Source organism: Priapulus caudatus, unplaced genomic scaffold (genome assembly GCF_000485595.1).
Source record: "Priapulus caudatus unplaced genomic scaffold, Priapulus_caudatus-5.0.1 Scaffold196, whole genome shotgun sequence".
In the NCBI taxonomy this organism is placed as follows: domain Eukaryota; kingdom Metazoa; phylum Priapulida; class Priapulimorpha; order Priapulimorphida; family Priapulidae; genus Priapulus; species Priapulus caudatus.
Window position 1 is genome coordinate 318,660 of NW_014577257.1, and position 13,621 is coordinate 332,280.

Consider the following 13,621-nt stretch of genomic DNA (forward strand, 5'->3'; position numbering starts at 1 on the left):
ACACACACACACACACACACACATACACACACGCGCACACACACACACACTCACACAGCACCACACCACACCACACAAATATAAAAAGACAACTCGAGAAGAATAAACTAGAAAAGCGAATTAATATACTGAACCAGTATTAGGCTTATCACCTATTGCGTTTGTGCGCTGCATTAAACGGAAAACTATATTCATTTACATTTAGTAGTTAGTTGAAAGAGGCGTAAATTATTTGTATTATAATTATTTAAAAGTTCAAATATTAACGATTAAATGGTTTTTAATTTAATTTGAAATGTTCTAGAAAACATTTTTTTAATTAAATGATACTGTTAATTGTCACTGTTAACGATGTTTAATTACTGTTAACTGTCGAAGATCGTTTGTTTACAATACTTTTGAATCGCAGGCTACAAACCGTAAGCGTTTCTTATTTATTTATATTTTTATATATTTATATTTTTTATATATTTATTTATTATTTCTTATCTTGCTGCGTGGGAATACTGCAGCAATAAATATAAGTTCCTGTCTAGTTATACAACCTTCGCCTTCTCCGTGAAGATTTCAGATTCCTGCGCCCTGTACATGGCTACGAATTGCTGTTGGCTGTGAGTGAACCTATCCATGCACCTCTGAGCCAGCAACACTGAAACAGATGTGATGTCTAAAATCAAGAAGGATGGTCTACGCGGGCCAGAGAAAGAAAACATGTAAAAAAAAGTCGAAAAGAAAAAACGATGGATTACCAATATAGAGCAATAAGCCGAATATAAATTGCACGTGGGCATAAAACGAAAACGGTGTGCGTAGATAAATTTTTAAAACGGGGCGAGAGAGAGAAAGAGAGAAAGAAAGAGAGAAATAGAGAGAGGGGGACAAGGTCAGAAAGAACTCGACAGAGTGATACAGTTATACAGAGAGGGAGAGAAAGAGAGAAGAGAGAAGAGAGGAGAGAGAGAGAAGGGGGGGTGGATGGATGGATGGATGGATGGGTGGATGGATAGATGGATGATGGATGGATGGATAGATGGAATGGATGGATGGATGGATGTATGGATGGTATGGATGAATGGATGGATGGATGGATGGATGGACGGACGGACGGATGGACGGATGGACGGACGGACGGACGACGGACGGACGGACGGACGGACGGACGGACGGACGGACGGACGGACGACGACGGACGGACGACGGACGGACGGACGGAACGGACGGATGGACGGAGGTATGAGATGGATGGATAGATGGATAGATGGATGGATGGATGGATGGATGGATGGATAGATGGATGGATGAATAAATGGATGAAAGGCTAGGTGGGTGGATGGAAGGCTGGCTGGCTGATGGATGGATGGATTGAATGGAATGGTATGATGGATGATGGATGGATGGTGATGGTGGGTGTATGGATGGTATGGGAATGGATGATGGATGGATGGAATGGTATTGAGATGGATGAATGTGGATGGAATGGATGGGATGGATGGATGGATGAGGTGAGGGATGGATGGATGGATGGATGGAGTGATGATATGGATGGATGGATGATGGAATGGATGATGGATGGATGGATGGTATGGGATGATGGATGGATGGATGAATGGATGGATGGATGGATGGATGGATGATGGGGGATGGGATGGATGGATGGATCGGATGGATGGATGAATGGATGAAAAATGGATGGAATGGATGGATGGATGGATGAATGGATGGATGGATGGGATGGATGGATGGATGGATGGATGGATGGGAGAACGGATGGATGGGATGGATGGATAGATAGATGGATGAATGGATGATGGATGGATGGGATGGATGGATGGTAATGGATGGATGGATGGTTATGGATGGGATGGATGGATGGATGGATGGTATGGGATGGAATGGATTGGATGATGGATGGTATGGATTTGGATGGAGTGGTTAATGAGAATGGATGGATGGATGGATGGTATGGATGATGGAGGTGGTTTGTGATGATGGATGTGATGGATGGATGAGATGGATGGATGGACTGGATGACTGGATGTGAATGGATGATGGATGGATGGATGGATGTTATGGAATGGAGGATGGATGGATGATGGAGTGATTTTATGGATGGATGGATGGATGGATGGATGGATGGATGGATGGATGGATGGATGGATGGATGGATGGATGGATGGATGGATGGATGGATGGATGGATGGATGGATGGATGGATGGATGGATGGATGGATGGATGGATGGATGGAAGAACGGACGAACGGACGCACTGACGAATTGACGGATAGACAGACAGACAGACAGGCAGGCAGGCAGACAGACAGGCAGATAGTCTGTGTTGATGACTGTTGTTTCATCTTCGTACCGACGAGAGCTGTGGTGATTCCCACGAGCATTCCTATCAACCCGATGATCTGCGACTCCCCGAACAAGACATCATGCTCGGCATCGTCGGCGTTGCAAGGGTCGGTCGCCTTCGCGCACATATAGTACCTTAACACAGTACGTAGCATTAGGGGGGACGTTGTCAGAAACAGCATAAGTAGTTATGACGCCATAAGCATAAAAATTAAAATACGTAACACTTCAAATGGTAATGCGTACCTAACAACGCTTAACACACATAACAGCTATGTAGATTGATAGTATATTGGTTTATATAATATAATGGATTTAAAAAGAGCAAAATTGTTCACGGAAAATTGTCGAATCTTAGATTTCTTAGTTTAACTTCTCGTGTCATCGTATTTATCATTTTCCATACTCTAAGTAACAATCGCTATAGGAACTCCACGTGATGCATGTAGACCATGGGTGATCCCGGCGCTAAAGCGGCCGGGTTGGCTGGACGCGAAAATTTACGCAACGCGAATTGATTTCCAGAAAATGAGGTTTTCACCTTCCGTCAACGAAGGCTATAAAGATCCAGGCTGCCGGAGCCACCAGCGCCTGCGTGATGATCCTAGACAAGTAGACCGAACTCTTACGGCAGCCATGTTGGGTCGATCGAGTGCGATGACAGCAGCCGGTGAACAAACGCCATGTGACGTTGTTGACTAACACGCCTGATTGAAAAAAAATATGCCAGTTTATTCCCAACTGCATATATCGTTATTGGACCGAAGAATATATAATAACAGCATTGTAATATATAAAGTGTATCATATGGGGATTTCTCACAAGCTATCAGGTCCTTATGCACCCTTGACAGAAACTGTCATCAAATTAAGTTGCATGATCACCTAAATAACCAGAAAATCATTCACCGTGGGGGTTTTCATGCAAACAGCAAAGGCACTGACAGAAATATTTGTGAGATATTTCTTGATTCTTGTGTTGTATGATCGCTCCAATCGCCCGAATACAACTCACCAACAATAAGGAGCGCTAATGCTGGTCCAAACAGGAAGCTCGCGCCGTACAGAGTGCTCTCCGGTTTCTGGCACGGACACTTGAAGACGATCCTCTGGAAGATCTCTTCGCTGCTGAACGTGAGAAAGATGACGGACGAGTTCATCAAAGTGGTCTTGTTGCCTTTGATGATGTTGTCCAGTCTTGTCACGGCCGAGATGCCCACCATGCTGCCGCGGCGTCGCAGCTCCTTCTACTGACTATTGCAATCCGCTGTGCTGGTCTATTAATTTTATTAGTTCCAACATTGACTTTCTCCTCCTCTGTTATGGTCTCTTTGACTTCGAAGATATACGACGTTACGAAGCCGCAACTCCTATAACAGCGTGTATTATACAATATATATTATACAATTATATAGGGTATATACGTTATATAGCAGAGAATGGACACGGTCTAGTGATGCTCGCTCTCAGCCAGCATAACAGTGTATCCGAATACACGCGCGCACACACTGTATCTGCGGCGCCGAGTCATAGGTTCGTATCTCGTTTGAATGTGCCACCTAGCTTCAAGCTGCTACGGTTCAAACTCGTTTGCTTGTCAAATTACCGACGTGTCGATTCTACCAGTTATACGCACAGTAAGACCAGTAAGTATTGCGCGCTCGCCAACTAGAGCAACCCCCTTTACATCCACCACCACGGTGTGCCCTCGCCGGCAATCGTCCTGAACGCACCACCACGCTCGCATGCGATATCATCTCTCCAAAAACGTGTTGTAGTCACGAAAAGGAAACGTCATTCTCGGCGCGCCTGCATATTGGCCGCGCGGTGGCGGAATAGCCTCAGGTCCCACAGAGCGGTGGAAGGGTTTACCTCCTATATATACATCTGTCTACGTCATTTGTTCACTGGTACGTCTTCCCATTCGCTGCACACACGCGCGCGCACGGGGCAACTATATAGACGTATATACTCAAAGATACGCCGCGCTATTCGAACGTTAACCATGCGTCAGGTAATTCCCGTTCATGACAGCTACGCACAGGGCACGCGGAGAGGAAACAGGTAGCAAAGACCGCACACAAACGTGTGTACACACATCATACGGTACGGTGTCAGAGCTGTAGGTAACGGGGGGAAGGGTGCAGGGGGGCTGTCACTTGTTCCGTAGACCGTGGTCGCGCCCCACTTAAGTCTTTTCAGTTGTAAATGCAACAGAAAATGTTGCAGATAAAAAACGCAACAAGGCAAACGCCTTGCCCCGCCCGGGCCCTTTGTCAGAAACAAAATTGGCATTAACATTAGTCTTAATTAACGGTCGCCTATAGATCGTTGACAGAAACATATGCAATAGAAACAGGATCATGCCTTTTATATTCAGTTATTGTTTATACGTGATCAACTAATATAAATACGTATATTCCTGTCATGTACGATAAATGTATGTAGATTTGAGTTATGTAACGGATTCTCAATTACAAGTTCGGCAGCTTTGTAACGACAAATTACGGATTGCCTGTATTAGTTTTTTTCCCCCGTAGCTACGATGCGTTTCTGTCAACGCTATTCCCGTAACATCAACATTAGTCGTAAGTGTTATCTTAGCATTAACATTAATATATATTACCTGACTTTACGATGGTTCTCCGCCGGTTATGTAATCCTGGTGGCCATAATCAAGCAGGAATGTACGTTGACTTGTCCCACTGCCCCCACTGTATATATAGTTATAGTTATACAGAGATGTACCCGTACATATAGTATGTGCTCTTCGATGTATTGTTATAGCAAGTTGCCACACATGCTCGATCCTCACCAGCCAAAATTCTGTCTACCAATAAGTCCCCTCACATCGTGGTTATTGGATGGTGAAATCCCCCGTGTGAGAGGACACGTCCTTTAGCGGGGTATAGGTGCATGGCTAGACGTATATATGCTCCCACAGAACTTTTGTGAGTAAAATGGTGTAGTACCTGAAATTAGTAACGCCTGCGTCAGCGGCAATAAATTGCTACTGCTCTTCTTTTATTATATAGCTGTTCGTGCAGAAATATCGTTTTGATGTGCACGATTTTCAATTCAGTATATATATATATATATATATATATATATATATTATGTTTATTTTTGAATTCAACGCCTAAACGCACAAAACCAACTCCAGGATCCCAGGTGCACAATCTACCTTGTAAATGCTACCTACGTATTCTAAATATATTCTAATTCTAACATATATATTATATATAAGTTAGGAATTCAAGGAAGAGGGTAGTAGCCAGGCACGAGGTACGCATCACAAAACGTGACGTCGCTTTTTCGATGTGGAGGCACCACCCCAGCATAAGTCACTCCTATATACTAATATATAAGGCAGGGGCGATGTCATCTCCGCGATTTATTGCTTGAAGAAAACTTCCTAGAGCCAACCTTAGGTATTCATAAATAGTGTGTTAGCCATTAGCGCATTGCAAAGTATTTCTTCGATGGGGTGGCACTGCGCGTGGACATCTCGGCGTCCTAACGACGAAAAGAAACGACCTAGGGCCGAAGTAAAGTGTTAAAAAGAAGGTGGAGACTTGGGCAATACCTATACTGTGATGTAGCGTTACCTCTAGAGTGGATTCAGGAGACACGGACCTACTGTCATGTACGACCTGTATGTATGAGTCAGAATTACCGCGCTATTGCTGCTTCCTGGGCATAAGAATTGGGAAGCCTATAGAACGGCAGCGGCGGTAGGTACGATATTCAGTACGATATTCTCATCTCACAACATTTTACTCGTACTCGTACACCGATGGGTGGGTGGTGACAGTGTGTGTGTGTGTGTGTTCTAGGTAACAAATACTCCATTCTCCAGTTCCATATTTTAACCATTAACAATAAATAAATAAATTTTAAATATCACACTTTTCCCCGTATTTCCTGGTTCGCACATAATCAAAATGGTCGAACACCCGCTTCCTGAAAATGACTGCTCCTTCTCCACACTGTACGTTCTACGACTGATATCACATACTTCCATGGATATAAATATAGCGAAAGATATGTAAATCAGTGACGTTTAAGTTCTTAGTTACGGCTGATGTACACCCGGACTTACACAAATGAAATCCTTCCAAATGAATTACAAAAAAATGCTGAACAAAAAACAAAAATACTGCAGGAAATTCAAGCCATGATGTTAAAGTTTTAATATATAATATATCACGTCCAACACTGTACATTGACCACGTACGGAGTAGTTTCCTTACATAAGATTGTAACATTATCGTCTCACATTATTCTTAATGATGCCTGTCAATATAGCAGATGTCGCCGCCGCCCAGGGAAACAAAAAGTCAGTTTCACATCGTTATTAATGCACTGGTTCTGCGCATGCTAGCATGATATCAACATTGAACGCACCTACACCGGGGTTATACATGCGGATGGTGTTAAAGCGTTATGACTGCAGTCCTCAACACAGTTTAAACAGCTGGCTTAGTGTCAGTTTGTTTAGCTACCAATAGAGGGCGCGCAAAACCGCAAAATCAGTTCACGGGCAGTACTAGCGTTGTCGGCAATCTATATGCGACCGCTGTAATAACAACAACAACAGGGCAGCACCCACGTAACAAGCCGGGGATAATTCCACCTGTACATGTTCACACACTGCACACGGATAGTTGTACATCTTTGGAGGAACAAGAAGAACGCGCTCACTTCGGCAAGTACGCATGTCCACGCATGCGCGGGGCGTATCTAGCAGCGCTGCTGGCGTCTGGACGTGCGTCGCTATGTTGCAAGCACAGGCACTTGGGACAGAGTCAGTAAAAACTGAAAATAATATGAACGCACATTCACAAATACTACCGTACCTCTCAATTACAGTTCCACTGTTGTGTCACTGTATATCAACTTTCCTTCATAAAAACTAACACCGAACGTTCCCGCACTCGCCGCTGCAAGTGTGCTGTGTCGTCATTATAATGATAATAATATATAAAGTATATATTATTATCATTATAATGGCGACACAGCACACTCGCAGCGGCGAGTGCGGGAACGTTCGGTGTTAGTTTTTATGAAGGAAAGTTGATATACAACAACACAACACAACACACAACTGTAATTGAGAGGTACGGTAGTATTTGTGAATGTGCGTTCATATTCTTTTCAGTTTTTACTGACTCTGTCCCAAGTGCCTGTCCTTGCAAGACCAATTAAAGCTTCAACGTCGAAAAATAATTGCAACTGCTCTACAGACGGACTGCAAAGAATCGCGTCGCCAACTTACTTGTAACACATTGCATAGCAGTGTCCACTACGATGGTCACCCGATCATCATGCTATCAATATTAGTGCTTCACGTTTCTCCCGTGTATTCATCTAGTTGATCAGTAAGGTTGTACATACATCATATATAGTAACGCGAATACACAGGTGTCATCACTTGATAATTCACGAATTCATTAATGATACACTGAATTCAGGAAGCTAATTCACGAAATTACGAACCTTTCTATTTGGATTTCCCGTGACCTGTGAAGTGTCCTAGTCTGGGACCAATATGCACACCGGCTCCCCTAGATACAATAATGTAACCTAACAAGAGTAGGTTAACCTACTCTTGCTGGGTTACATTATTGTCTCTACGGCTTCCCTCCACCCACCCACGAGAAGCAGTTTTATAAACACCCAAGTGTGTGACAGACCCAAGCCATTACATCTGCACGTGCATTTAAAATATTTCCCACTTTGAGTAAGCTAGGCATCACAGCGAGAGAAGAGCTATAGTGTAAAAGCTGACATTGAGGTAAACAGGTTTCCTGCCCCGTGTGTGTATATGTGGTGGCGTGTGCACCTATCATAGGTGTCCAGTCTGCGTGTATATCTGGATGTCCGCGTATCTTTAACATGTGTCCAGTGACTCAGTCTGTGCGTATATGTGGCTGTCCATGCACCTATAACGGGTGTCCAGTCTATGCATACATGTGGCGGTGCATGCACGTACACAGACCTGCAGTCTCCGTGAGTGTATACATGGCACAGTAACTGACAGTCGAATAAAGCATGACTGCCCTCATAAAGACAATCTCTGATACTATAGAAGCAGTAAGCTAATTGCTGCACTAAGCTAAGCTAAGCTAGCTAAGCTAAGCTAGCTAAGCTAAGCTAGCTAAGCTAACTCCTACTGACGCCCTACACAATATGACGAGAGGGACACACTGCTATTGAGCCTAGAATAAGTTTACAAAACAAGAGAATAATAATAATAACAACAATAATAATAATTACAATAAAAATCCTAAATATCACCCTCAACCCACGACGGAAAACAGTGATATCGAAGTGCGTCACGCGTGTGAGTTACATCACGTCCACGGGTCGAGGCAAAACAAAGTACATGCGACTGGCCAATGCTGTAGCACCCATACACGCTGCTTGACACGCGAGTTATGCAGCAGCTGTGCACACCCCACGCACACGCATTCTGTTTCGACGCGACGAATAGTCGGCATGTCATCGCCCGAACGCATAGTGCGATTTCCCAACGATCGTCACGACTAGCGTGAACAAAAACGGCGACAAGAGAATTTCACAATCTTAGCCGCCCTAGAAGCGCACTCGGGTATATGCGTTTACACTTTAAGCAAATTACGGAAAATGCTCCTAAGCATTAATATTGCTTCAAAATAGATGACAACAATTTCTCTGCAGCTGACGAGTGCGCATGACTGTGCAATAATCCAGCATGAAGATACAGACGCGCACGCACAGGGTTACTGAAGCACAACGGGTGAACCACGTGCGTGATCATTTTGGGCGGGATTCCCCGAAAGTGTGAACGGATAATTTCTGATGGACCTTGCGAGGAGGATAGCTGACAAGCGATATTACTTCCTCGATCCCTGTGCTGCAGTGCTCCCCCATCAACCAGTATCACTCCCCCCCTCCCCCAGCCCGCCTATAGCGATGCTGTGCTCGCACACGCAGTCAAGCTAACAATGTGACACGCCGCTCTCCTGCTGCCTCTCACACGCCGCATCGAATGCTTCCTGCCCTTACGTTAATACTTGCCGTTACGTACAATTAATATCATGTTTCCGACGAAACTTGTAGCTCCTTGCACGCGCGTCGAAAAGCCGGCGCCTGCCGGCACGAGTGTCGACAAAACAATAGACTAGCTCTCATTCATATCGCTGTCAACATGCTCGCCATATCGATCTCCGCAACGACGGCTTGTACGTACGTAGAAGCAACTGTCACCGTGACGGTTGCCACGAAGACAGCATACATGCGGTAGCAACTGTTGCCATGACAGTTTCCACGACGACGGCAGGCAGGTGGCAGCACGGCGCCACGCCCCCACTGCTGCCCGGCGCACGCCGCAAATCTCTCCGTCCGAGGGGGAAGGCCCTCCCCCCCCGCTCGCAACCCTGGTGACGCGGCCTGCTACAAGTGCTGCCAGTCGATGGAGAGCAGGCTAGAGTTGGACTCGAGCGCGTGCGCGATCTCCTGCGGCACGCTGTGCACCAGCCAGATCGTCTGCAGCCTGCGGTAGCGCTCGGGGTTCAGATGCAGCGGGTTGCCGCGCCGCAGGCCCTGGTCCGTCTCGCCGTAATCGTCAAGGTAGGGCGGCGGGAAGAAGCTGCCCTTTGTCCGCCCCGAGAGCAGCAGCACCTGGCACTCCCGCACCCTGCCGAGGGGGAAGGTGGGAGCCGGGAGAGAGAGAGAGAGAGAGAGAGAGAGAGAAACGAAAATGCGTGAGCAACTTCTTGTTATTATTCTTTCGCACTTATTATTATCATATATCTTTGAATCTTATCCATTAATAGCTCTCCTAACACACACACGCACGCACGCACGCACGCACGCACGCACGCACGCACGCACGCACGCACACGCACGCACACGCACCCACATAATTATTATACATATTATTATATGTGTAATTATATGTGTATTATTATCTCAGCGCTGCGAGGCGCGACCAACAGACGGGCGATGAAGAACGACAAAAGAGCATGTGAGTAATAGGAAATTTAAAGAATTGTTAGGAAGAAAATAACGAATGCACGATCAAAAATAGCAAAAGTTTGAAATGTTTTTAAAAATAATAAAAAAATAGCAAAATTTAGCCACATTAGAATTCTTGTTATTATTCTTTCGTATTATATATTATTATTATTATTATTATCATATATCTTTCAATATTTATATATTAATGCCTGCTGTTGGGGGCACTATGCTATCATAGTGTTGCTGAGGGAAGGAATAGTGCGCGCGACGCGAGTAGCGAGGGCACTATTCCTTCCCAAGCAACACTATGAGAGCATAGTGCCCCAACAGCAGGCATTAATGTTTTTATGGCATCACATGACTATGCAATCTACTTTTCATGCGTATATACTTCTTTATACTCCCTAATTTTGCCGGTGCATTCGAGTAGACAAAACGCTCGCGACACAAACACAATCGCCATTAATTCCAAAATCTTGCGTGGCGCCCAGACGCAAGAGATTCGTGACGTAAACACAATGCGTTATAATAACAATGCGTCGCGCAAGCGATAGTGCCCGCTAAGGCGGGCACTATCTCTTCATAATGCCTGCTGCGTTATCCAATGAGATTGCAGCGATTCATCACGTCATGCACTAACATCCATTAATAGTTCTTGTAATGTATGTAATTATTATACATATAATCAAGAGCGTATTAAGAAGGAGAGCAATGGTGAAATGTTAAAACCATGTTGCAGTATTAGTCGAATTAAGAAACTTTGCCCGTTTTATTTTGACGATTCTTTGCGGTATTATTGATCAGCTGTTTTACCTTGCTAACACAAAACAAACCGCTTGTCCTTACGATGCCCCTACGCTGAAATAATGAGCGGCAAAAATCTGGTATTTTTGCCGAAAACCGACTCGAGATCCCCGTTGGCTGCGACCCTCTCTCACTTTGTGGCCAGTGTGTTGCGTCCGGTCGCCGCTGTGTAGTGCTATGGTAGCGCCGACTCATTGCGTCAGTACTACAGAGCTTACTACATCTAGCATGAGGTGGGCACAGGTGGGGGTCATCACTATGGCAATCAATAACAGACGTCATTCATTCCATTTGTCAATCATTGATGGAAACACGCGAGGTTTCCCGAAGTTATCTCAAAGCGAGAGACGGTCGCAGTCAGCAGGTATTTCGAGTCGGTTTTCGGCAAAAATACCAGATTTTCACCGCTCATATCTCAGCGTAGGGGCATCGTAGGGACATGCGGTTTGTTTTATATTAACAAGGTAGGACAGCTGATCAATAATACTGCAAAGAATCGTAAAAATAAAACGGGGAAAGTTTATTTATTCGACTAATACTGCAACATGGTTTCAGCATTTCACCGTTGTATGCTCTCCTTCTTTATACGCTCTTGATATCATTAACTGCACGTTACGGGTGCCGATGACACGCCCGCGCGACTAGACTGCCGCCGTACCTCAGAAACAGTCCAACTCCGGCCCCGCAGCAGGCCGCGTGCGCCGTGCACGCGCCGACGGGTACGCCGTCCAGCTCCGTCTGACAGCAGTAGCTCTGTGAGCAGAGCATCGTACCGCAGACAAGACACATCGTCGGCGCACGGCTGTCGTCTCCGTCCGAGTTAGGACACCTGTCGGCAGACCCTCGGTTATACACAGCTGGTTTATAATATGCAGGATGTTATAATAGCTGTTTACTTATTATATATTATATTTATTAATATAAATAATTAATGCTATTAATTTACCGACAGAATTTAATCATATTATTATTAATTTAGCAACAAAATTTAATCAATTCTTTATTATTAATTTAGCAACAGAATTTAATTAAATTATTACTAATTATGTATTATTATTAAATTATATCACTACATGTACATGATTAGCATGTACATAGTGTAGTCGTGTGTAGACCTTTTCAATATGTTCCCGAGGGAAGGGGTGGTTGACAAAAATACGAGACAAAGAGAGAGGAAAAATAACCTATCCATACGTCAGTCATCACAAGTCAGGCAACCTTCAATGCCTCAATCTATGTTAATATTGTTGTACTATTCACTAACATTATATTAAATACAAATACACAGAGACACATGAAGGGAAAGAGAGGCGGAGGGAGGGAAGGAGGGAGGGAAGGAGGGAGGGAGGGAGGAATATGCCACAACATCCAATCCTATATTGAATTAATGTATTTTTTTGTAAGCATTGGGCGTGAGAGAGAGGGAAAGGGGAGAGAGAGAGAGAGGGAGAGGGGAGAGAGAGAGGGAGAGGGGAGAGAGAGAGGGAGAGGGGAGAAAGAGAGAGAGGGAGCGAGAGAGAGAGACAGTGACAGAGACAGAGAGAGATAGAGACGAACATACGTAAAGAGGGAGGCTTGGTTGATGAGTTCGCTGTAGTCGCTTGGCAGATGCACAAGCTGGTTGATCTCCAGTGGGTAGTCAAGGAGGCGTCTGCTGCGGTGTGACATCATGTCCCGCGCGGTGGGATGATCGCACCACCTGAACCACGCAAGCATCAACAAACATCAAGCAACTTCCTCCTGCAGTTTTTCTGGTTTCTCTAAATGATATTTTCATACTGAGTGATTAGAAATAAATAACTGAAAATAAATAAATAAATAAATAAATAAATATATATTGTATATGTATATACTCATATATTTATTGTTAACTTAAACTAAATAAATACACTAATAAAATTATGGAATCAAATAGGAATACTATATAAAGAAAAAATTAAGAAAGAAAAAGAAAAAGAAGAAGAACTAGATGTAGAAGAAGGAGAAAGAGGAAGAGAAAGAGAAGAAAGAGAAGAGGAAGACCATACCGTGAGACAAGTCGGTTGACTAGAGGTTCCTCGACAAGTTGCGTGAAGCTCGATGGAAGCGCCAAGTACGTGCAGATGCTCTCACCCTCACTATTAGGAAACTCTGTAATGAGAGAAGGAAACACAACATGGAAGCACCTACGTCCTCAAACGACACTTGACATGCTGAGACGTGCAGGCACGCAGGCACACGCACGCACGCACAAACACACACACACACAGGCACACACAAACAAACACACACACACACAGGCACACGCACGCACACACACACACACACACGCACGCGCACGCACGCACACACGCACGCACACATGCACGCAGGCACACACACGCACGCACGCACGCACGCACGCACACAGGCACACACGCATGCAGGTACACATGCACGCATGCACACACACACGCACGCAAGCAGACACGCACGCACGC

General features: G+C 44.8%; 2 protein-coding genes across 7 annotated transcripts in view; both read right to left on the reverse strand.

Annotated features, from left to right (window-relative positions):
• Window positions 1-4,164, reverse strand: part of LOC106807102 (protein FAM26F-like) — a 6,215-nt gene extending 2,051 nt beyond the window's left edge. Inside the window, exons 1-5 of one of the 4 annotated variants that reach the window (XM_014809359.1) lie at window positions 4,088-4,164; window positions 3,370-3,724; window positions 2,897-3,062; window positions 2,363-2,490; window positions 546-649 (exon numbers count right to left, since the gene is read on the reverse strand). In XM_014809359.1, the coding sequence (XP_014664845.1) occupies window positions 546-649; window positions 2,363-2,490; window positions 2,897-3,062; window positions 3,370-3,577 (606 nt within the window). In that variant the 5' untranslated portion in view covers window positions 3,578-3,724; window positions 4,088-4,164. Of the gene's footprint in view, window positions 1-545; window positions 650-2,362; window positions 2,491-2,896; window positions 3,063-3,369 lie in introns of all 4 variants that reach the window. The other 3 variants (XM_014809358.1, XM_014809357.1, XM_014809356.1) reach the window with 3 other exon arrangements.
• Window positions 4,165-9,298: 5,134 nt separating this feature from the next.
• Window positions 9,299-13,621, reverse strand: part of LOC106807111 (E3 ubiquitin-protein ligase UBR2-like) — a 28,963-nt gene continuing 24,640 nt past the window's right edge. For all 3 annotated transcript variants that reach the window (XM_014809371.1, XM_014809372.1, XM_014809370.1), the window contains exons 25-28: window positions 13,190-13,292; window positions 12,724-12,861; window positions 11,821-11,991; window positions 9,299-10,035 (exon numbers count right to left, since the gene is read on the reverse strand). In XM_014809371.1, the coding sequence (XP_014664857.1) occupies window positions 9,792-10,035; window positions 11,821-11,991; window positions 12,724-12,861; window positions 13,190-13,292 (656 nt within the window). In that variant the 3' untranslated portion in view covers window positions 9,299-9,791. The remainder of the gene's footprint in view (window positions 10,036-11,820; window positions 11,992-12,723; window positions 12,862-13,189; window positions 13,293-13,621) is intronic.